Genomic DNA, 25,167 nt, shown 5'->3' on the forward strand with positions numbered 1-25,167 from the left:
AACTGACAAAGATTGTTTCAGCCACTCAGTATGTATTTTTAATAATGTTAAAATCATTATTTTTCATTATGTGCTTATCCATTTTGTTGCTTATCCACTGTGCTTGCAGAGAGACTCTGTCCACGCGGTCTTCAGATTGGCTGTGATATTTGACTGATTTTGTTGCGTCTTGTAGTTGTAATCTGGTGTGGACAAATTGCTTGTCGATGGGTGGTTTGTTCGCTAACCTTAATGTTTGCCTAGCATGTTTATTTCAAGCTGAATATTCTGTTACTCTTGTAAATATGGTTCATTACGCACGCTTAATGTGTTGTGAATGGCGTTTCATGCCGTCTCTTTGTGAACAGCTGGATGGAGATGTGCAGAGCAGAGTTCACCATGTGTGGTGTGGATCTTGAACGCTCGGCCTGTTCTGTCAAGAGCCATTAGTCTAAGAAGAGCTGATCAAATGTGCCCGCAATTTCTACCTCATAATTACAGAAATTAGGAAAAGAGCCCCCCGAGGGAGCGCAATGTGATAAAGCTACTGTCTGTCTGTGGGGTGCGGCGTTTCATTTTTTTAACAGTTTTTTTTTTTTTGGAAGCAGACCTAAGTAAATGCTTTGAATGCAATCTGGGAAAGTGCACAAAATATAAGTGCATGCATGTCCTCACTGATCATTTTGGGTTGTTCAGCTAAAATGAACTAAACTAAAAACAAAAAATCTGAATCATGTTAATGCTTACTCACATTAAACCTGTCATGTTCACAATTCATGCCAAAGCTTTGCATACAGCAAGAAGCATAGCCTAATCAATTGGAAGCAGGTTAATTTCCCAAATCTGTCACGTATACGACATGTAGTGGTCAGTCCCCTCATTCACCACGTCCCCTCCCCCAACTCATCAGCTATTCTCCAACATACTCTTTCATCGCCAGATCTATTCAAAGGCAATGTCACGTTACCTTTGCTTGACCTATGGTTTGCCACTGGTTTTGGTTTCACATTTTTTAGATTCCTCAACTGAAGTCTAGGTAACTTGTGTTTAATCAGTCAAGAAGGAAACAATGGCAAAAAAACGTAGAAGGAAGAATTTGAGTTTACCCTGAAACCTGTCTTTCTGCTCAGACTCAACAGGTGTAGTCATCTTGTAAAAAGAGCAAAGAAACTAGAGATATCATATTCCCAGAGTCTTAGAAGAAGAAGGACTGTCTCAAACAAAGACGTGGGTTTAATCTAGGGCATCAAGGAACCAGATCAGACCATTTTTAGACCGCATGTCTGTGGAAATGGGATCACCAAACTTGTTTCCTTCTCCAAAATACCTGTTTTTAACTGCAGAAATGGCTTATGGGTTACTGGAAGTGGACGTCATGCATTAAAAGTACCAGTAGAATAAAATCACCTGACTGTAGAAGATTTTATTGCCAAAAGTCATGAATTGCTATTCATTTAATTAAATTCTAACCATTATGCTAAAGCCTGCTTGTAGTGTTGCTGGTTTTTTTTTCTGGGGGTTTTTTATTAAACCATTTAAACCATCTTTTTCTAACCATAAGTATATGCAATATTATGTAATTTAAGCTATCTTTCAAAAGTTTTGAGTCAGTAAGATTTTGTTTTTTTAAACAAATTAATACTTTTATTAAGCAAGGATGCATTAAATAGATTTTTTTTTAGTTGCAGTATATACTTACAAAATATGTCTCTTTCAAGTAAGTGCAATCAACATTGATAATAATCAGAAATCTGAGCAGCAAATCAGCATATTATGTGACGACTGGAGTAATGATGCTCAAAATTCAGCTTTGATCACAGGAATAAATTACATTTCAAAATATTTTCAAAGACTTCTTTCAAAGCCATTAAAAAACTTTAGTGATGACGTTGGTTTTTGTAGTTTTGAGGTAATAGGATGTTGTAGGGTGGAGTTAAGCTGAGACCATAGTAACATAAATGATTTATATTGGGATCTTTAGTTTTGGTATCAGCTGAAATGTTTGCACTTTTGTTTGCACTTTTACATGGATTATAGTCTAGCCAATCATTTACTTCCACATGAACATTAAGACATTCCAAAGCTCAGGATCACTCAGTTCAGTGTTATATATCACTGACTGACATCTAGATCCATTTAAAGGGTTTCCCAATAATCCCAACAGGTCATTTAGAAATAGCTGGTTGAAATTAGTGGCAGTAAAACGTTTGCTCTATTGATCCGTGCCTTCGGGGCACAAGCATTAGGCCGTGTGTCTGTACCTCGGTCTGATCTGTGGGACGAAGCCGTAAGCCTGCCAGACGGAGAGCAACAAGGACAACGTTAACTGTAATCTATCCCATGACAAAGAGCTATTCATAGAGGGTTCAAGCGATTATAGTGGTCGAAGGGGGGATGGGGGGTGTTTCAACGAAAGGGGGTTAAAAGCTGATAGGGCCGGGGATTCATCCCCCCCCCCCCCCGATCTTTGATTGTATTCAAATCAAAACACGTCCCATAATGCATTACGGCCCTGTCATCCTCCAACTCACACAGGGTGGAACAAAGAAAAACAAGTTCAAGGCCTTTCTCAATACAATCCGTCTTTCTCCATAGGTGTGTTATTTTGTGACACATTCAGGCAGTGTGTGCATGAGCGCATTCACGGATGTGACGAGATGCGCAGCTGCAACAATCACATGGCTTTCCGTTGGCCACAGAGAATAGAGGGGTTATCCTTCTGGTTTAGCACCGAGAGATGGAAAAGATCAGCCTGAACAAAACAATATGGGAAAAGATAGAGTAGGCTAAACTAAACGAAACGCTCCATGTTTGCTTTCCACAGCCGGACAGCGGAAGAGACCACCCGCAGTGAGCGGATCACTGGCAGTGTCGCCTCAGGGAGATTTTTAATAGGGTGACCAGATGGGACTGTGGAAATCTTAGGGTGGGACCAAGGGAATCGGGGTTTGGCTGGTGGTAGATGTTATAACCTAGACATTTTATTTGATTTTATTTATTATTTATATTTTATATTATAGTAATTTTTTTATTTTATGTTTTATATTTATATTTTTATTTTATTTTTATCTTATTTAATATTTAATATTATTATATTTTATCTTATTTTATTATACTTTTTATTTTATTATATTTTATCTTATTTTATTATACTTTATTTTATTTTTTAATATTTAGAATGTTCATATATTATTTATATTTTATTTTAAATGTTGATTTGTTAATTTGAATGTATTTTATCGCATTTTATTATTATTATTATTATTATTATTATTATTATTATTATTATGAAGCTCTTAAATGTGTGTAATGGACTTTCATCTAAGCTCAGGATAGTCACTAGCGAATGATTCGGGACTGAGTGTGTTCTTTTGTTGCTATCAGGCAATTGGTGTTGTCATGATATATAGTCACATGACATTTACAGCTCAGGCGATTGGCTCAACCTTATGTACCCAGAACTGTGCACCTGTAAGCGAAGATGGGAGCAAGCAGGTACAAACAAACTGTTTACCATTTAATTTTTTAAAGAAAAAATATACATTTTGAAAAAAGTAAATGAATTACACTTTTAATTGATAGGGTTTGAGAGAATTCAAAACCAAGCCGTGCTTGTTGCTCTTTGAAATTTTAAAGCAAAGTGTTTGGTGTATAGACGTTGAATTATTATTCTAATTTAAACAAAAAAAATCTTAGTTGGTTTAGGCCAGTGGGGTGGCCAGTGATTTTTCCCTTGGAGGCATCACTGTTCGCTTTAGGTTCATACCAGAACATTCTCTCTTGTCGTTGAAAAATGACTCATCCAACAGTTTTCAAAGGAGTCGAAACATGGCCCAAAATACCCCGGAGTGAGTTTTAGTCCTGTATGTCGAGGGAGTTCAGAGCCAGGGGTTTTTGAAAAGGCAATGTCAGAATCCCAGCACCACGTGGAGAGGATCGTTTGGCAGGCCCATGAACCGCCCACAGGGAATGATCCTGACTGCGGCTCATATGAGTCTTGCATATTACCCTCCAATCAACATTAACTAGACCTTTCAAAACTCATCTACCTCCTTCACTTTAGCCCAGAGTTACTGTCACATGGTTAGAGAGAGGTGGGAAAACATTTAAATAAAGCAATAAGCCATTCAGGGTCATGCATTATTGTGATTTTACAGCAGAATTATAAATGGTAATTTAATGCAGTTTTTGTACTTGGATTTATAGTTGTGAATAAGGGCATGCATTTGTAATGGGACATATTTCAATCATTTTGGGTTTTTTTTGTCCTTTCTTTCTAACTTGCATTTGTATTTTTTGTGTGTGTATATCATAATTGATACATAAGTCTTTTATGGCTCATATAGAATGATATAGTGAGAATATGGAGCTCATGCACCTCAGTATTATTCAGAGGCCCAAACATTTGCAATTTGCTGCAGATGCTAATATTTATATGGACAAAAAGACATGTGTAACACAACCTGAAGGTGTGTTTTTAGAATTATCCTAAAAGGCCTTTTACTTGCTAAAAACGTATAAACTATCAATCAGACAAAACAAGGAATGTTGTGTGCAGCAGAAAATGCATTTTGCGACAGGAAGATGAAAGTGCGAGAAAATGCATTTTGCTTTGTCCCTGCATGTCTGGAATCTGCAGGCTCTGATTGGTCGCAGGGGTCCTGGTGACCGGCCATCATGTCAATATTGACCCGTGCGGAATGATGGACGCGTCTGGAGGAAAATTATGAGGTTGGAGGGGGTCAAAGGTCACCGAGTGCTCATTGGCTGTTGAGGGTTCATCATTGATCCAGAAGGACCTTCTTTGGAATTAATATTATACACTTGCAACAGTAATTAGATTTTTGTTCATAAATAACTTGCCCTGTGGGGTCATTAAGAGCCCATTCCTGTAGAGATGTGTAATGTTTGTCTCCATGACTTCATGACAGTAGGTCTGAACAATTGCATTTGATTTTATGCACTTATTATTTTTGTCACGTGTTTTGCTTTTTTTAAAGGAGAGTGAGTACGAAGCGATGCTGAATTACACATTTAAAATTACACATTTAAACCCAAACATACCTGCATCTGTCACAGTCCGAGCTATTGTCTCAGTTCAAATAAAAACACTTTTTTTCCTCTCTCTCTCTCTCTCTCTCTCTCTCTCTCTCTCTCTCTCTCTCTCTCTCTCTCTCTCTCTCTCTCTCTCTCTCTCTCTCTCTCTCTCTCTCTCTCTCTCGCTCTCTTTCCGTAATTCAGTCTCACCCTTTTATCCACTCAAATCAAAACGTTTTTTTTATTTTTTCTTCCCCTCCAACCCTACATGTAATTTTTCAAAATCAAAGCACAAACGTTTCCCCGTGACCTGCCACTCCCTCCCTGTGTTTTTACCCCATTGGGTTTCGACGGCAACTGAATTCAAATCCAAACTCCCACCCCATGTTTTCATCGCTATGGCAACATGAGAGAATTAAGGGTGGGGGGATTCCATTCTGTTCTCATTGATGGACAAACACTCCGTGGCGGGAAAGAGTTCAGTGTCCAATAGCAGCATTCCACTTTGCTTACACGTCATGTGTTGAGTGTTGATAATCACATTGTGTGTGTGTGTGTGTGTGTGTGTGTGTGTGTGTGTGTGTGTGTGTGTGTGTGTGTGTGTGTGTGTGTGTGTGTGTGTGTGTGTGTGTGTGTGTGTGTGTGTGTGTGTGTGTGTGCGCGCATATAAATTTGTTCAATGTTTAATTAAATGTATGCAAGTCCATTTGGTGTTTGTTTTCCTCATAGTCCTATATTCAGCCAAAGGAACTGGACATTGCAGGAAGATTTATTTTAAGGATTAAAAAGGAAGTATTTTTGTTTTGTTTTTGAAAGAGAGAGCGAGATGGTCACATATATTTGTGGAACATCCACCACACCTGCTGTCATAGATACACCCTGCTTTACCCCCTTCTCCTGCTTTAATAACCACCCTCCCCCTCTGACCCTGGATCAGAGGAACCTTTTAATGACAGTAAACACACACCGGCTGCTGCTCTGTGAAAAGAGCGCTTCTGAAGGATGAGATCAGTCAATTATTATCTATGCGAAATCTCAAACACTCCCCACAGCAGCAGCTCTGAGGTTACACTGGGCTTAATTGTTAGTCATGGTTAGCTGTTTATACTGTGTGGTGGGTTTGAAAAAATAACCCTTAAGGCGCTGAATTTTGCTTGATTGATTGTTGTACTGTTCCTGTTCATTGGAGCCGTCACCTGCTGAGGAAATGACCCTGTGTGTAGAAGTCAGGATTGCTTTTGCTATTGCTCAGAGGTTGCTCTTTTTCGGACTTAATGGAGTCTCAGTTACACTACTGTTCAACAGTTTTTTTTTTAAATGAATACAGCAAGGATGCATTCAATAGAAAAACATTTTTTGTCACTTTTGTTCAATTTTAAATAAATGCTGTTCTTTTGTACTATTCATCAAAGAATACTGAAATGCATCACTTTCCACAAAAATATGAAGCAACAACTGTTTTCAACATTGATAATAATCATAAATGTTTCTTGAGCAGCAAATGATCATATTAAAATGTTTTCTGAAGAATCATGTGACACTGAAGACTGGAGTAATGATGCTGAAAATTCAGCTTTGATCACAGGAATAAATTACATTTTAAAATTCAAATAGACAGTAAACAGTATAATATTACCTCTAATATTACTGTATTTTTGATCAAATAAGAAACGTCTTTCAAAAACATTAAAAAGTCGTATAAACCCCAAACTTTTGAATGGTAGGCTTTTTCTCCTTGAAATATCAACATTTGTGTAAGATGATTCTCCCAAAAATTCCTCTTTTTCTTTTGGTGTGCTTTTCATTTATTTGTCATTTTTTCTATTTTAATATTTTATTTTAGGTCAATAGTTGTCATACAACAAAGGGCAGTAAAGGGCTATAAAATAAATGTGGAAAGCAGCTTGGATCCTTTGTTGAGTTCATTCTGAAATCTCTGGCTTTTGATTCAAGACTTTGCCCATTAAATCCCTATATTGTATGGAAACAATTGAGGTATTAATAGATCTCATTTGTGGTCTATTTGATAAATAGACATGTCAAGCAGAGTTTGATGAAAGATAAAGACATGTTATAATGGCACTGACTTGTTAGAACAGGCCTTCAGTTCTGCACTTTCATATATAACTTCAGTCTGCATAACTTTCAATTACTGCTGCATGCCACACATGCTCAGAATTAGAAGTTTCCCATTGGCTAAAGAGTAGATTGCAGTTGACTGAGCAACAGATATCACCTAGATTTTTACTTTGTCTAAGGGATATTCATGTCATCAGCCAACTGGTGTGAGAAGAGTTACACACTGAAGTTTAGTAGTTGAATTTAGGGGTTGTGATGCTTGACTGGAGTCTGGAGGTGCAGATCTAGCGCTGGCACACTTGCACGTATCACTGGAGGGTTCAGCGGTATGTCAGACTCCAGGTGTGTTTGGATTACAATTCCTCAGCTGTAACGTTTCTGCATTAAATTGTCATGTATTACTTTCGTACTCTACGCAGGGGGCGCGTCCCATCACGGAGGAACTTGGCTTACTTTCAAACTCCAACGGCTGCTTTCCAGCCAAGCGGAAACACACACTCCCAGCCAGCATCCACTGCGTTATCAGTGTGTCATCATTTACAACACTGGAATTTGGGAAAAGAAAAACACAATCAAAATAGAAGGGGAGGTTGAGGTTGAAAAACCAGATTCGAATATCCAGACGACACGTATATCACCTTTCAAAGAGGTTTTTTTTGAGTCTGTGGATATGAGGAAAACAGCTGACCATGTTACATCATGCCAAGAGATGTTCAGAGTTGTGCTGCTCTTTCCACATGTTTCCACGTGCCTGTGCAATAAACAAAAACAGGTGGTGCTTTTTACTCTGTGAGCTGAAGCATTTTTTATTTGTCTATCCCCTGGTTTCACAGACAGGTTTAAGCCTAGTCCCAGACTATGATGCATGTTTGAGCTGTTTTAACTGAAAGTAACTTAAGTTGCACTAATATATCTTAATATGTCAGTGCCATTGTTTTGTCTCAAGATGCACACCAGTGATGTTTTTTTTCTAAGGCACGTTTATAAAAGCTGCTTAAATGTCCTAATTGACCTAAGGCTTGATCCTGTCTGTGAAACCAGACCTATATGATTTTGTGCATTGCATTGATTGCATGAATATTACGGTTGCTTTTATGTACAATCTGATTAGGCATACATTTTCACCTGGTGAAGACAAAGCAGGTGGAAAATACTCAGTAAAAGGAGGCCATAACAATGTTCTTTTTTATGTTGTAAAACAAAACAAAATTATGTTTCTAATTTGTAAATAAACATCAGAATAACTTACAATTCTAAACACTCATCTGTATTAAATTCAGTATTAACATATTATATTCCCCATTGCCTTGTGAAGTAACAGGGCTAAAATAATCCCATTTGGAGTAATGGTTCTTTCAGGTATGCATGTGGTTTTTGGAATATGCAACTGCTTCTGTGCTGTGTGTTGGGCAGAATTTACATTTATACATTAGCCAGATGAAAAAAGAACTTGCATTGCATTCCCTGGGAATCAAACCCATGACCTTAGAGTTGCTGTATGGCTGCTTGAGCATCAGTTTTGTGTGCTTTCTCATTCTTAATCTCACTGAAGAATTGCTGAATAATTGCTTGTCTCTTTGATTTCCGCGCAGGTCGTGTGTCATTGAGCCGTGGCGCGTCTCTTCTGGTGGATAAGTTGACTCTGGAGGATGAGGGCTGGTTTGAATGTCGAATTCTCCTGCTGGACAGAACCTCAGATGAGTTTCAGAACGGCACATGGAACTTCCTTTCCATCTCAGGTGGGATAAGAGATGCTTGAGGTTGTTTCTTCTATTCAAGCGTGCATAATGGCTTTGCATGTCAGAACTATTCGTTTATAAAGATTCAAATGGATTGATGAAAAATGAATTCTTTCCAAATCAGAATTTTCTGATTTGTGTCCATCAAGTAATTTTAATTCACTATATTATGCAAAATTGGTAATTCCAGATGATTATTTAATATATATAAACGTTCTGCGAAAAATAATGTGATGATAACATACAGCCAACCCCTAATGAGAAACAGACACAGAACTGTGTTGCATGTCAGCTGTGTTGCTTAATCCTAAAAATTAATCTTGTGACAATTAGGTTCCATAGAAAGTGAACATGCATTTGTTTAAGAGCATGTATATTTTATAATGGTACTCTTATGTTTCATTTTCATGCCAATAAAGCAGCTGACATTTTTGTATTCTTACGAAAAGGATTAATCGTCTGATTAAAGCAGCATCTGCAGCTCATATAAAAGGCTTTGTTGCAGTGAATAAGAGAGAATTGTGTAATCTCATTTTTCGTGACACTTGCGTCAGTGTGTATGATGCAGATGTTCTGCTCTTATATCAACAGAACTCGTGCCTTTTCATCAAAAACTACACAAGCTCTTTGACTTTTTCACTTTCTGTTGCTTACAATCTTTTCACATTGAACTTTGTCTCACACCTTCAGGGTGACTATCATGCCTTCTGAAAACTCACACACTCTCTTTTTCTGACACCCAAACACACACACACACACACACACACAATCCTTCAGCACTGATGTGTGAATCCTGTGAAGGGCTCAGACTGGCTTTTAGCATCTGATCGTGTTACTGTAGCATGTACGAGCGATCAGAATGAAGACAGAGGACAGAAACTCGCGCTCTCAGTCTGAGTCTCTCCAGTGCGGCCTGTTTCACGCCCATTATATGCACAGTGTCAGCTTACAGCGGTTTTAAAAGCTGTCATTGTGTGAGTGTGCTGGAAAACATGTCTTTATGTTGACAGGGTTATGGGGAAATAAGATGCGTTTAGAGGTTTTCCCCCCTTGCAAATGTCCATTATTACATAATTGCATGTGTTACACTTTGAGAAAATTAAAGACTACTCTACTGTGAGCAAGTGTAAAGCAATGATTTTGAGTCCTTAAAGGGATAGTTCACCCAAAAATGAAAGTCTAAATTCAATTTGTTCATCATATAAAGCAATAGTGTCTCTTCAGAAAACCACTCAATTCATATGGATTAGTTTTACGATCTTTTTATGAACTTTTTAAAGCGTCAAAGTGGTAGTTGCATTACTGTCAATGGTGGAAAAGAAAGCTCTCATATTTCATTAAAAATATCTTAATTTGTGTTTCGAAGACAAACAAAAGTCTTACGGGTTTGGACAGACATGAGGATAATTAATAATGACAGAATGTTAATTTTTTAGTTCACCTCAAAATTAAAATTTACTAATAATTTACTCAACCCAATGCCATCCAAGATATCCATGTCTTTCTTTCCTCAGGAAAGAGGAAAACATTTCTGGATTTTTCTTCGAATAATTGACTTCAATGACAACCAGCGTTTTGAAGTCCAAATCAATGCAGTAAATTATTAGGAAATTTTAATTTTGAGGTGAACTAATCCTTTAAGTGCTGCAGTATATATCGGTGACCTTATAAGACCTTATCAGAAAATAATATTTTTTTTATTATCGTATCAGTCTAATTAGTCCGATATTACAATCGTCTGCCTGATTAAGCCAATATTAAAAGTAAATATTTAATTAAATAATTAATTTAATATTTACTTATTTTTGCATTTAAATAAATATGTAAATAATTTAATTATTTTTTTCGTTATTTTTATTTTATTTTATGCATTTATTTTCTCCATGAAAATGGTTTTGATGGTTATGTCTGCTGTAGCTCCTCCAGTGTTCATAAAGACTCCTCCTGCCTTTCTGGAGGTCATGTTGGGTGAATCTCTCAACCTCCAGTGCGATGCTCATGGAAACCCCAAACCCATCATCATATGGAGAAAAGATGGCAGTCCCACTGAGAAACAAGAAGCAGTTCAGGTATACAGCTTTTCAGTTGATTGTTAGTTGACTGACGGTTCATAAAGATAATTTAAATTACTCAGTTCAACAATTGCTTTTCTTAATACACGTTTTAGTCTTATTCATGAATCCCTCCCCTCCAACCACCTAGCTCCATTCTGATATACAACCAACTTTTCATTGTGCAATTCAAATCTACATCCCTACATTTTTACCCTGATTGAATATCCTGTTTTACTCGGATAAACATTGTGATTACAGAAGCATGATGACTTGCATGTTTCATGTCAACTTGAGTGTAGAGTCACTTTGGGCTGTTCACATTTTCCTCTTTGACAGTCTTGTTTACCACCTAAACATTAATTTCCCTCAACAGGTACTCAATGAAACCTTGTCTTTAGCCAAGGTTACCAGGGAAACGGCAGGAATATACAAGTGTCACGTATCCAATTCCGAAGGGAACCTTACCTACACCACCCAGCTGCAGGTCAAAGGTCAGTTACACACCACGTCTTGTCCACGTGGGCGAAGAAAGCCAGCAGCATGTAAATAGGCTTGCAGGGTATTAAGTGTTTACCTTAAGCAGCATGTGGTATGAGAACATTGGAGTCTTTGATGCAGTTGGATTTGTGTGCAAAGTCAATAACCTTAATCTCAGCTTCATATGGGTTTGCAACTGCCTTGGTTCACATTAAGAACTGTTGCGGCTTCCATTTAGCTCAGAAAATATGAACTTTCTACTATGCAATGGCCTCTTTAAATCAGATTTGAAAGATTTTCAGCTCTAAATGTGTGTGTGATGTGCACCATGAAAGATGGTAAAAATTAAGCAAATAAAATGCATCAATGAAAGTTCCTCAATTCCATGATGATAAAGAATATTGTTTTTTGTTGATCGCACAACTGCAAAGCGAATGCTAGCATTGCCATTCTGTTTTTTCATACAGTGTGTCATCTTCTGAGCATTGGACAACAGAATGCTATAGTATGTGGTTGAAAACCTAGACAGTATCTTGCATTAATTTTTTTCACAGCATAAGAATTCAGAGTGACTTTTCTGGCAAACTATAGTGTAATGAAACGAACAAACACTGCCCTCTTTTGGTGGTACTGCTTTAACACAATGCATTTGGCACTTAAGCCTAAATCTCATCCCTGAACAAACAACTTCCTCAAATCCAGATGCCCATCAAAGCTAATTACATTTATGCATTCAGTCTCACATGGATGCTTTTATGTATTCTTTTGCTTTCAACCAGGTCCTCCAATTATCATCATCCCCCCTGAGGACACCACTATGAATATGTCCCAGGATGCAATTCTGCAATGCCAAGCAGAAGCGTATCCTTCTAACCTCACATACGAGTGGTGGAAACAAGACCAAAACGTGTTTCACATTGAGTAAGTGATCTACGATTACAAGAGCTTAGATAACATTATTACACTGTAATTCTGATTGGACAATCACAGCATTCTGCCATCAAATATTATTGTACAATGATGTGTTATTTTCACATAATTACAATCAAAGCTGAAAATGAAATATTTATTTGTTTGTTTAGTAGCCTCTAATTATTTGGGTTAATTCCATTTATTAGAAATAATATTAATAGCATTTATTGTCATTAAACTGTATATGTAGTTATGGACTACACTAAAAATCTTTACTATGTAGTGTTGTCTCAGTGTCTTTGTTTTCTGTTTGCTGATGCATGTTTGTGTTTACAGAGCTCTGAAATCACGGGTAAAAATCCTAGTGGACGGGACACTCCTCATTTCAGGTCTTATACCTGAGGATTCTGGGAATTACACCTGCACACCCACCAATGGTCTAATGACTCCGCCCTCTGCGTCTGCCTACCTCAAAGTTAAACGTGAGTGCTTTGGAATTGATTGGTTCTAAATTCTTTCTTTTTGAAATGTTAAAATCTCATCTTCATGTATACCAGATAAAGAGAGCAACAGAAGATTAAAGATTCAAATTAAAGGGGTTATTAAAGGGGTCCTATTATGCTTTTACATGTTCAACTTTCTTTAGCGTATAATGCTGCTGTTTGACCATGAAAACGGATTCAAAGTTACAAAGCACAAAGTCCCTCCAAAGGGAGTTATATATATATATATAACTCCCTTTGGAAGGACTTTGTACTTTGTAACTTTGAATCCGTTTTCATGGTCAAAAAGCCGCATTATACGCTAAAGAAAGTTGAACATATATATATATATATTTTCTTATTCTGAAAAGTCTCAGTTGTTGCGTTTTCTTCCGGGAGTGAACATGGCAAAGTATTCCTCATTTAAATAATTCCCGCCCAAAGCATATGCAAAATAAAGGGGAGGCGCCTGGTTAAGTTATTTAGTAGTATTTTCCAAACACACTGGAAGCGCTAGACCAATCACAACACACTGATCCAGCCGACCAATCAGAGCACATTGCACTTTTCAGAAGGAGGGACTTCATTGAGACAGGAACTAAACAAAGCGTTACTGACAGACTATGAACAGAGGAGCTGCAACAATGTAAAATATGTGAAAAATAATGTTTTTTTTAAACATTCAAGCATGAAAACCTATTGTAGATGCCAAAAACAAGGCATAATATATCCATTTTAATATAAATGACACCTGATTTTCTTAAAGACCCTGCACGAGTGGTTCGGATGCCTCGTGAGACTTATCTTCCCGTGGGAATGGGGGGAAAGATCAAATGCCCAGTTCAAGCCGAGCCCCCTGTGCTGTATGTTAATTGGACCAAAGATGGAGCATCCTTGGACCTGGAGCAGGTACTGTATATATCATCAAGCATCTCATTTAATTGTGACCCAAATTACATAATTTTATACTCTTCATCTTGATTGGTCAGTATCCAGGATGGATGTTCAACTCAGAGGGCTCAGTGTTCATAACTGCAGCAAATGATGATGCAGTGGGCATGTACACCTGTACAGCCTATAACAGTTACGGGACCATGGGCCAATCAGAACCTACCAAAGTTATCCTGAAGGTGAACACCATATCTCTAGAATGGAAAATAATTTGACAAGTCACCACATAGTGAAATTCATTATTAATGACTGACCTGACACCTGAGTTGCTGAGAATTTATTTGCAATCTGGTGGTCCATAGGACCCCCCTTCATTCCGTGTCTCGCCCCGTGCCGAGTACCTACAAGAAGTAGGTAGGGAGCTGGTGATACCCTGTCAACCTGAGGGAGACCCCGCCCCTAATATCACATGGATTAAAGTAAGATGTTTTTTTGTTTTTTAATCCCAATAACCGTCAGATGACCATGATTTACCACTTGCCATTGCAAATATTTATATGTGTGTTATTTAAATGTGTATTTAAAGGCTAATCTCCTAAAAAAAAAATCTAACATACTAGCAGACATGGATTTAAAGGGGAACTTGGCAACTATTTCAACTTAATAAAACCGTTTAGAAATCATTTGGTTGATTAAATGATGTTTTCTGGTGAGAATGGTGACTTTCCCTGCGTTCCCAGGTGGAAAACCAACCTTGCAACATCGGGACTTCCGGTAAGTTGGAAATAGGAAGTCTTGTGAGAAGCGATAACGAGTGAGAAACACGAACTGCTTTACAGCAATTCAACATAAACACACACGCCATATGATACGGTGTATGATGTGTTACCCACCTCGGTAGACACAGCTCCACACGATAAAGTTGGCCGGCTCTGATAACAACAAATGCACATGAGCAGCGGTAGAAAGGGGGAGGAGGGGCCGCAAGTGAGTTTTTTTACGACAGTGTTGTGAAATATATGCCCCACAGTTGGAGGGGGAGCTCGTTGAGACATTGTGCGACAACCAAAGTGAAAATCAGCGAAGAAATGGCTAGAGTTGCCAAATTCCCCTTTAAAACCTTAAATATTATAAACATGCTTTACTCAAGTTTCTTTCTCATCTGCTTTAGGTGGGTCCTGCCCCTCGCTCTCAATTTACAGTCCTATCCAATGGCTCTCTGGTCCTGCGTCCACTCAGTAAGGACCACCAGGGGGCGTGGGAGTGTCTTGCCACCAACCGTGTGGCCACTGTCAGTGTGGCAACCACGATTTTAGTGCTAGGTGAGAGGAACAGGGAATAGATGCCCCAGTTAATAAAAATAACCCGTATTTACCTATAGAAAAACAAGTGGGACAGAACTCAAATATATTATTTGTTCTGTTTTCTCTTCAGGCACAAGTCCCCATGCTGTTACCTCCGTGACTGTGGATCCAGGGATTAGTCAGGCCAATGTGTCCTGGGAGCCAGGCTTTGATGGAGGATACACTCAGAGATTTACTGTTTGGTAAGTGACCCCAAACTGAATGCATCAGCAGCACTAGATTTGTGTGTGTATCTTATTCAGTTATCTTTATTTTTTAGTTTTACTATCTGTGTACTGTTGTTGTCATTTTCTGTCAAACAAGACAAATTCTTTTTTTTTTTTGTATTTTGTTCATTTAAATAAATACTTAATACTTGAAAGTTTAAAATATATATTCATTTGTTTGTTATTTTTCAACTTTCAAAATGAAGAATCGTGTTCAGTAGCATTGTCTTTACTGTATCATTGAAATGATTTTGAGAATCATTGAATTTTAGTAGCATTTCAATCGACCACTGAATTTTTGTATTGTGACTGTCATATCATATATATCTCTTTATCAGGATAAAGCCCACTGTTAGAGGAAAACATGAATGGGCATCAATCCCTGTGCCAACATCGAAAACTTCCCTGCTGGTGACGGGTCTGCAAGCTGTCACTAGTTACCAGTTCAGTGTTCTTGCCCAAAACAAGTTGGGCTCTGGCCCCTTCAGTGAGATTGTCACCATTACGACACTGGGTGAGCACAATTTTCTTTTATTATATATACCAATCATGTACTTCATGATTTTCATCAATGTCAAAGGTCCGGAACTATTGGTTATTACAAAACTTGTTTTTAATAAACATGCATAACAAATCAACATTTTATGAAAAAAATACTTTTTTTCCCACTCTTCACAACTCCAACTGTCTCATTACAAATCAAACAGAATGGTTTCGTGCTGGATTGGGGCAAAATGAACGCATATCTCTCTGTCCAATCATCTTTGTAAACTCTATTTTCTTCGTCAACTTTTCTTTTCCTGGACAATGACATCCTCCATCCCCATTCAAACGCTTACTGCAGTGAAGTGTCGCGTCGCACCCGATTACGTCAAAAGTCATACGCTCACTGGCAACTAAATCACGGAGGAAAACTTTAAATATCTCGCCTTCGCTTTAATTTCGGACCATCTCAAAAAAGACATAAAAAACAAAACAAATTATTTTAACATGCGTTTATCAAAGTAGGAAATCGACACTTTTAATCCCATACACACGATTAGTGCTCTTGAAATATGAAATCGAGTCGGGTCCGGATTGAATTCCCTCCGGGTCCGGATTCGGGCCGGAGTCCGGACTTTGAGAAGTACTGGTTTAGACGGTCTATAGTTTCTTCAGATCTGTATTCCCTTATTTGATTCAATGCATTCCCTGGTGGACTATAAAGTTATTCCAAACCTATGGTCCAAGATTTATGATGTAGCATAGCATACTAAGGTAAACCCTTTTATGTTTTTTCATTGCAGCACCTCCAACAAACACTCCCAGTGTGGTAACCACCATTGAGGTGTTGCTCCCTCCCACCTTGGTGTCAGCCAATCGTACATCACTGGGTGTTTTGCTGCAATGGGTGCCACCTCTAGAAGAGTCTCCACCATTAACTTCATTTGTACTTCTAGCGAAGCGGGGAAAGGGGGAGTGGGTCACTATAGACAGAGAGATTGCTGTCAACGTGACCGAATTGATTGTACAGGGACTTGTTAAGGTAAAACGTTGGCAGCTTGGTGTTGAATGTCCCTATTCTATGCCATTTATTTTCACTTGATGGTTCATTTTCTCTTCATTTATTTCCACAGGACTCCAACTATGAGTTGCGTCTTCTGTCTCGCAGAGACAGACTGGTTAGTGAGCCCAGTGACTCAGTTGTCATCTCTACTGAAGGTGAGGCTAAATTAGAACTCGATATTTTGACTTAAAATGTATATATCTTGCTTTTTTTTCTTTCTTATGAGGGTTGTAAAAACTACAGACTTACTAAATTTAATTGAATATTAATATAATATATTTAATTTAATATGATAAATGGTAGTGGTTCAACAGAACACACACACACCCCTCCCCTCTGTGCTACCTGATCCCCCCCACCGGGAAACGACCTGAACAACGTCACTCAGTCAAGCAGTAATCACCGGTAGTAAACATCGGAACAGAGATGTACAATCTGCTCAACATTGCTTAGTCGCTTCAATCTAATGACCTCGCTAATGACACATCATACGTAAAATTGCCTTTCGACACTTGAACTTAGTTGCTTCATCAACAATTCAATGTCACGTTTGAGTTCACGCCAACGCAAGATTAGCAACACATGAACTGTTCTGAACTCCCCACCACCATTAGTATAATACTACTAGTATTGCTAAGGTTTTGAGTAATTGTTATAGCAGCACACAGCGCATCTTGTTCAAATTCCGAACGGCTCGAACAGAAACCCGCTAGGCCTACTGAAATATATTCAAGCACTTCAAGAAATATAATTACTTTGACCCGTGATTGGCGATGCTAAACGGCTAACATTCCAATGCCGACTGGCAGCATGAGCATGTTGTCAGACTGATAAAAAGCTATTTATGTAACACGTCACACCATAAAAGTATAAATAAATGTATACCTGCTCAACAAAAAGTCAGCCGTGTCAGCGTCGGTTTTCAGTCCCAGATCTCCCTGAAGCTTCCTCCAACGGTCAATGGTGAACCCTATATTTATCCTACTTAGAGTCTGGAGTTCTTCACATTTTTTTTAAATCTCTGCTCTTTCCTCTACAGACTTTCTCTTTCTTCCAAACTTTACAGTAGGGGCAAGCAGGGGCCGCTTGCTGCTGTCGTTTATTTTTTTATCCATTGCTTTATCAATTGCTGATCTGATGCTACTTAGCTAGCTACCATAGACTGTCAGCTGCTTGCTCACGCAATTTCAAGTCGCAGGAGGGATGCGGGGTCGGGTCTGGTGGAGACGCGAGCGCCAGGCGTAGTTTCAAGTGGAGCTGGTGATTGGATGAGAGCAGTTGACCAATGTAAGCTGTCCGGCCGGACAGTTTACATTGGTCAACTTCTCTGCAGCTGTACACTCAATAGAGTGAATGAATTTTTTTCATTCTTTTTTCTCTTCATATTGTTTGGATTGTACTGTAGAACCATAACCAGCATCTAAACGAGGTTATTAATAATGAACAATCTTTGAAATCTTAGACCATAGCTTTAAATGTAAAATAACACTATATAGTGTTCACTGTATAAATTTAATATAGCTTAATCTATGTTAAACCTTGTTGTTGGAGTAACATATGACATTGACAACAGCAAGTGTTTATTGGCCGCTGTCACTTTAAGACCTAATGCACCGATACACATCCAATTTCTTTCTCAACTCTTTAGGTTCACTTAAGACAACGACTGTTTTACTATAGAACTGGCCTAGACAGGTATTTTGACATAATTTTGTGTGTCCATCAAATGCAAGGAGAGGCGAAAGAGGAATCAATCCAAAGATAGCAAGTTAGTACCGAATTGGTGGTTAAACTTCAAATTAATCTGCGAATCACATGCGTGCTGAACTGTGGGGCCTGATCTGAACGGATCACGGACAATCCGCTTAAACCCTAATAAATAGAAGGTTCAAAAAGTCATAAATGTAATATTGGTATAAATTAATTATTTTTAATTGTTAATTGATTTATTATATTATTAGAAGGTAACTTGTAATGTGTGGCCCTAAGGTATGGAGATGTATCCAGCAGCACCCAGTCTCCTGGCCTTTGTTCCTGAGCCCCTGCTGGCTGGTGTGATTGGGGGTGTGTGTTTCCTGTTTGCTGCCATCATCCTTTCTCTGGTGACAGCCTGTGTTATGAACAATAGAAGGGGACAACGGCGAAGGAAAAAGAGAGATGGTAAAAGCAGTGATGAAGATTGTTGATTTTGAATATGAAATTTTTGTTGAACAAAGTACACCACTATAAAAAACATTTTAAATATTTTTGCATGCTCTTGAAGTCATTTGGGGCTGCAACATTCAGATACATTAATTGTGTACTTAATGAAGAGTTAAAATATTACTCAAAAGACTTAAGTCAATTCCTTAAGGCCTTTGATGCATTATCAATTGCAATGACCATATAGACATTTAATCCCTCAAAGACTTATACTTGACACATTTAAAGTGATGCATTTGTTCTCAGCCATCAGTGGTATTGGCATGCATGGCATCTCTGTTTCTGTTGAGGCTGCTTTTGTTTTTGGCACTTTGTCATCTTATGACTCATTATCTGTGGCATGATATGAACTTTGCCCCCTCCCCACCATTTCAGATATCCCCTCTGCCTTCCAGAAGAGTTCATCTCCACAGTAAGTGTCCTTCCTTGCTATGCATGTATCATTCCTGTGCTTCTTCATCTTTGTCACTGTACTACAATGGGTTTTTGAAATGACAACCTGAAGGGATGATACATTTGTTTCAAACATCTCTCTATTTGTTCGCTAAATGTTCACTTGTCTTTTTTCTCCTCAGAGCTCACTCGCCTTCTGACAGTCCTGACAGTGTGCTGAAGTTAAAACTGTGCCCTCCTTTAAACTTCTTCCCCAACTCATCCTCTTCTGATCGCTCAGACCGTTCCTCCTTTGATAAAGGCAGCCGCAGTGAGTACCAGGATCAGAGAAAGCAGCTCCTGTCCTCATCCTCTCCACCTCCACGCTACACCCTGTGTGAGAGCCACTTTGGTGGATCTCCATCACCCACATCTGCTATTGAGTCCATAGCCAGAAGTCCTGATGGCCGCTTCGTTATACAACCTGACCTAGAGAACTCCATACCAACCCAAATCAAAAAGAACCTCAAAAAAGAGTTCCCACAATCACCTGGTAGAGGGAGTAACAATGGAACTTTTAAAGAGTCCAACCTATCAAATCCTTTAAGTTCAGAGAGGGATGGACAGAGAGAGAATCTGTCAGCATTGACGGTGGACCCCCCAAACCCAGAGAGACCCCATCACTCCCCTGGCAGGGTGAAGGCAATGGCCAGAAACTTTTCCCGTCATGGCTGTTTCTACTCTGATGATGAGAAGGGCTGCTCTGAGGCCTTGTTGGAGAAGGCCAGTTTTTATTCAGACTGCAGCGAAAAGAGGGTGAGTGACTCACTAAAAAAATGCCGGAGTGCCAGTCATAGGGAGGACATATTTCCCAGCTTAACCAGGAGAGCCCGAGCTTTGGAGAGAGACAGGCTGCACCACCAGGCACAATACCAGCCCATCAATGGAGACAGCCAGGTGACAGAGGACAGCACTATGGTAACTCAACTGGATGGTGAAAGCGAGAGGGACAACTTAAGCAAATGTTTAAAGCTGGTGAAGGAACGTGAGCAAATGGAGAGGGAGCTAGAACATTATTCGGCCAGCCGAAGGGTACAGGCACATGAGCAAGAACAGAGGCGTGCCAAGTCTGCAAGTCCCTTAAGAAAATGGACAGGTGTTGAGTTTGAAGACCCTATTTGGAAGCCCCAAGATATACATTTGCGACAGAAAAACAGACCCAGCAGCCTGGCCCAGCGTGTATCGGACTATAGGAGGGGCTGTTATTTTGGCAACACCAGTAGTCCCATGGAGAGACTTACCTCTTCATCTTCCTCACACATCCAGTGGGACATAAGCCCTGTGACATCCCCCACCAGCCTGGTGCCAGTGCAGAGCCTTTCTGAAGGGAAAACACCTCATTTACTCTACCCTCACAGACGTCAACAAGGCATTGCTGATCTAGAAGATTCATTGGCAACAGACGTCTCTTGTTCACCAGCGACACAATATACCTCTCTCTCACTTTTCTCTCCTACCAGGGACATACCCTCTCCCAGAAAAAACAACCTGAGTGGGGCACAAGCTAGACACCCGGAAAGTGACCTGGAAGAGGAGCAGGAGCTGGCCAACAGGACTTTAGTTCAGGAAAGTTGGTTGCAAGAAAGAAAAATGGAAAAAGAGACTCCAGCATTTAGATCAACATCCCCTTCTCGCTTGAATCCTCAACCATCTGAGCTGCACCAAATGGTGGCAGAAAGAGATACTAGCCCTAACAGACATTTCCTTGATCCCATGATTCAAAGCGTCATAGACACAGAGGAAGTAATGGACGTTCAAAAAGACAAAATGAGTCATAATCCATCAGGTTGCTCTACATTGCCCATTGATCAGAAAGCAGGAGCAAAAGGAAAAGTGATAGTGAGTGGTGAATCCAGCTCCATATTGCCTTACAATGAGCAAGAGAAAGAGGGTATCAGGGCTCGATCCCGAAAGAGTGACAAATGTGTCTTCAGTGAAAGCCCTAGTCGAATATCACACCTGACCCTGTTGGAAAATGAGGCAGGCAGTGATCAGTCAAATTTATCGAGAATGTCAGAATCAATTAAAGCTAAGCTTGCTCCCCAACCGGAAATGTCCCCACTGCAGACCAGCACTATCCTGGAATACCTGAGTCTTCCGGGTTTCATTGAAATGAGTGTAGATGATCCTGTAGAAGTGACTGAGCCTTCGGAATCTGTTGAACCCAGTGTTGAGCCAGAAACTAGGGCACTGTCAAGAGATGAGCCTGACGTTGTACCCAAAATTTGGGAAAAAGATGGTCAGGAGCACTCTGGGACCAACATTAGTCATCACAATGGGGCTGTTCATGACCACAGAACCCTGAACGTACCAGTGGGACACCATAAACCTGGAAGTATTCCAATTTCTGAACCTTGTTCACAATTAGAGGCACAAGATGCATGTGTTAAATCAGGCATCTCAAACAAAATAAAGAAAGGTTTCTCACCATCTAAAGAAAATGAAAAGAGTTCTGAGCCTTTGGTTTCTCAGAGTTTAGGGCCTAAAAAACAAGAAGTTACACAGCATGGTCAAGCACAGACATTAATTAACACGGCTAAAAGCATGGCAGCAATTGTTTCCAAAAGTCCAGACTCAATATCTGAACAATATCAAAGATATCAGGCTCAGGGTGACCGGAAAAACATGATATCCTCACAGATCTATCCAGGTCCTATGCCTTTCATGAAGAAATCAGTCAGCATTGGTCCCTGTAGGACACTCTCTGGAGTAGGGCAACCACGTCAATTCCTTAAGAAGTCCATTAGTTTAGGTTCTAGATGGGAACATTTTGAAAATCCAAGAGCTTATATATCTGAGACTTGTTACAGGGATAAATTTCCTCACCCAGATATAAGGCTCAAATCGTACAGTTTGGCTCGTACCCCTGCACGCTACTATCCCATGTCTGGCCCATCATGGCGAGGGTCAGTGCCCTTTCAACCTCCTACCAGCTACAGTTTAGAGACTCATAAGCATATTGAGAGATCTGACATGACACCTCCCTACCACACACCTGTTCCCTCAGTCCCAGATCCACCACAACACATGGAATCATCCCTTCCTTCCAGGCGAGAGTCCGATCCACGTCGACAGGCAGCGGTCTTTCAAGATTTCTCTAGGTGGCCGCTGACCTATCAAGAAACACTTAGGTCAGTTCAGCATAAGTATGTCCCACAAGAACCTCCTCGACCTTTTGTTCCACCCAGATCAGTGGCCAGGGTGGACTACCTGCAACCTGCAGAACACAGAAGGTATCCACCAAGGCCTTTCCTCCCCAGAGGTTACAGCTGGCCCTCACCATATCATACATCCTTCCCCCTACGAGAGCAAGACATTCCAAGAGAGGTGGACAAAGGGATGGGTGCAGTAAGGGGCTGTACAGAGACTGAAGGCCGGGATATAAGAGGTGATGGGGGCAGAGCCAGTTACGCCAGCCAGAGCAGTGGAAGGGGTAGTGTGGGACCGTATGGACATGGTCACCTACGCCAGTCTCTCTCTATCACTCCAACCTTACTCAGCTCGCCAGAGACCACCGAAGAGAGCGAGAGGCTCAGGACAGATAAAGACCTGAGAGAACGGAGGTCCAAAAGGTGAAGCTGATACACATATACATGAGGCAAGACCTCAAACACAGACAAACTAGAATAGTTCCCATTGTCTTATTTTGTTTATGTACAAAATGACAGTGATATAAATCTGTACAATCTCACTATGTATTGTTGCATGTGTGTGTGTAGAAGAAATACCTCAGTAGATGAGAGTTATGAATGGGATGCTGCGGAACACTCTGTGGATCTCGACATCCTGGAGGCCATGAAGATGGAGCGGTCCCATGCAGGCTTTGGGCGAGGCAGGGAATTTAGGCAAGAACGCCCCCGCTCCACCACTGGCCTCCAGGACTTCCCGAATAAACGTAAGATCACTTGAGCTTGTCTGTTTATTTCCTGCACCAAATAAAATGGCAAATTAAGTTTCCCCTGAACTTTATCCATCCTCCACCTCCTCCTCCCCCTCCTTTCCTCTCCTCTCAGGCCTGTACACCATCAGCCCTCCCTTACTGTCCCAGCCTTCTCAGCACCGGTATGGTCGTTCCCTCAGTGAGGCTCGCTTCAATGCCCTGCGACAGGAGTTCCAGGAGTACCGCAGAGCCCAGGAATCCTACTCCCGAGACCCCTGCACCCCCCCTGCCCCAGACTCTGACTCCAGCTCCGCATTGTTCTGAAAACCTTACCTTGGTCCGTTACCTCCCTTTGACCAATCCGTATCGAAGTTTAACTTGTTTTATTTCCCTTTGTAGGGACAAATGTCCACAGAACTGATGTTTGACTTACAGTACATTGTTTGACAGTACAAAATTCTGAAAAGTGTTATCTTACAATTTGGCCTCAAGAACAGGATTATGCTAGCAAATTTTTATAAAATGCTTATTCTTACACTTACACTTATTCCCATGTTAAATTCAATTTAAAACCAGAGTTTTATTTGGTCCCTATGTACGCAACTAACTATAATCCCTGTATTTATATTTCCAGAACATCCCAAGGAAGAAGACAAATTGGTTTTGAGTAAAAACCTAACAAATCCCGAGAAAGCAAAGAATCCAGACTTAAATATTATTTACCAGCTTTGATGTATATTCATTATTGTCATTACGCTGTAAATTTGCGTTCAGCTCCTTCTGAAGGTTTTCCAAACTTGAAATATGTATAGAATATGGAATATAGTTTTTGTATCACTGTCTTTCGTTCACGTTCACTGTCTTGACTTAAAGAAGAGCTTTCATAAATTGCAGTTTTACTGAAATGTATGATTGTTTTTATAAATGAAATTGATATCCATTGTGGATAATGGACACTCTAGAAATATAACTACTTTCAAAGGGTTTTGTTACATTCTCCATTCAGCCGAACCAAAATAACAGTATAGCATAAAGTCTGCTTTGACAATCAGAAACTGCATCCAAGGAAACGTATATTTCAGGCAACTGAAAAATATACATTTTTATTTTACATATACAGGCGTACATGTATATATGAATATAATGTTGCTGTGTTTGTTTAACATGTGTATATTTGACTATCATTCATGTGGAACTGAATTCATTTTAAACCCTTTGTCATCATAATTTAAGCAAAAATTAAGTGCCAACATTGAGTTAAGAGCAAAGCCGCCTTAACTCTCAATCAAACTATCCTCGCAATTTATTTGGATTCTTTACTGTAATTGACTTTCCCAAACAAACATTTTTGCAGCCAGCTCACTTAATCTTCAATATTTGTTTTGCTTTAATGCAAAGAACTGTGGATGTATAAAATGGCTTAAACAGAAACATAGATGGCATCTTGACACATGGAAACATGGAACTTAGCATCCTTCTATCACTCTATGCTTAGCGATGTAAATATATTTTTTAATTAGTGTTTTTGATTTTATTTTATTTTTTAGATTTTTACAAATGTTCATGAATGTTTTGAGAAAACATTGATCTATCTTATATTTAAGATGCTGATGTACATTTTTGTAATACATTTAAAGTTTTTTTTGACAGAATAATTTTGGTTTTGTAAAAAAAAAAAAAGTATGTCCTAATATTTGTTTTTTTATAAATGTTGTCACTCATTTTTGTATGATTTGTAAAATAAAATGTTCCACTGAGAAATGTTGTTTGTGAGGTTTCTGTGAACAATCATCTACTTCAAAAATAATAATAAAAAAGTATATGGTACGGCTAGTCAGATCTTAGATCTCAGAGTTAATGAAAGTTATCATGAGCATTGTAATGTTT

General features: G+C 39.4%; 1 protein-coding gene across 2 annotated transcripts in view; it reads left to right on the top strand.

Annotated features, from left to right (window-relative positions):
* The window catches only part of igsf9b (immunoglobulin superfamily, member 9b), a 54,484-nt gene extending 29,443 nt beyond the window's left edge, over positions 1 to 25,041 (top strand). The window contains exons 4-22 of one of the 2 annotated variants that reach the window (XM_077222624.1): positions 8,688 to 8,834; positions 10,752 to 10,903; positions 11,262 to 11,379; positions 12,145 to 12,286; positions 12,614 to 12,759; positions 13,526 to 13,668; positions 13,749 to 13,889; positions 14,013 to 14,129; positions 14,822 to 14,972; positions 15,085 to 15,196; positions 15,559 to 15,734; positions 16,507 to 16,745; positions 16,837 to 16,921; positions 18,756 to 18,926; positions 19,344 to 19,380; positions 19,544 to 22,972; positions 23,120 to 23,295; positions 23,414 to 23,617; positions 23,915 to 25,041. In XM_077222624.1, coding sequence (XP_077078739.1) covers positions 8,688 to 8,834; positions 10,752 to 10,903; positions 11,262 to 11,379; positions 12,145 to 12,286; positions 12,614 to 12,759; positions 13,526 to 13,668; positions 13,749 to 13,889; positions 14,013 to 14,129; positions 14,822 to 14,972; positions 15,085 to 15,196; positions 15,559 to 15,734; positions 16,507 to 16,745; positions 16,837 to 16,921; positions 18,756 to 18,926; positions 19,344 to 19,380; positions 19,544 to 22,972; positions 23,120 to 23,295; positions 23,414 to 23,604 — 5,873 coding nt within the window. In that variant the 3' untranslated portion in view covers positions 23,605 to 23,617; positions 23,915 to 25,041. The remainder of the gene's footprint in view (positions 1 to 8,687; positions 8,835 to 10,751; positions 10,904 to 11,261; positions 11,380 to 12,144; positions 12,287 to 12,613; positions 12,760 to 13,525; positions 13,669 to 13,748; positions 13,890 to 14,012; positions 14,130 to 14,821; positions 14,973 to 15,084; positions 15,197 to 15,558; positions 15,735 to 16,506; positions 16,746 to 16,836; positions 16,922 to 18,755; positions 18,927 to 19,343; positions 19,381 to 19,543; positions 22,973 to 23,119; positions 23,296 to 23,413; positions 23,618 to 23,914) is intronic. The other variant, XM_077222625.1, reaches the window with a different exon arrangement.
* Positions 25,042 to 25,167: the final 126 nt, after the last annotated feature.

The sequence above is a fragment of the Siphateles boraxobius genome, unplaced genomic scaffold (assembly GCF_051911475.1).
Source record: "Siphateles boraxobius isolate OS27281-9 unplaced genomic scaffold, OSU_SipBor_1 9, whole genome shotgun sequence".
NCBI classification, from domain to species: domain Eukaryota; kingdom Metazoa; phylum Chordata; class Actinopteri; order Cypriniformes; family Leuciscidae; genus Siphateles; species Siphateles boraxobius.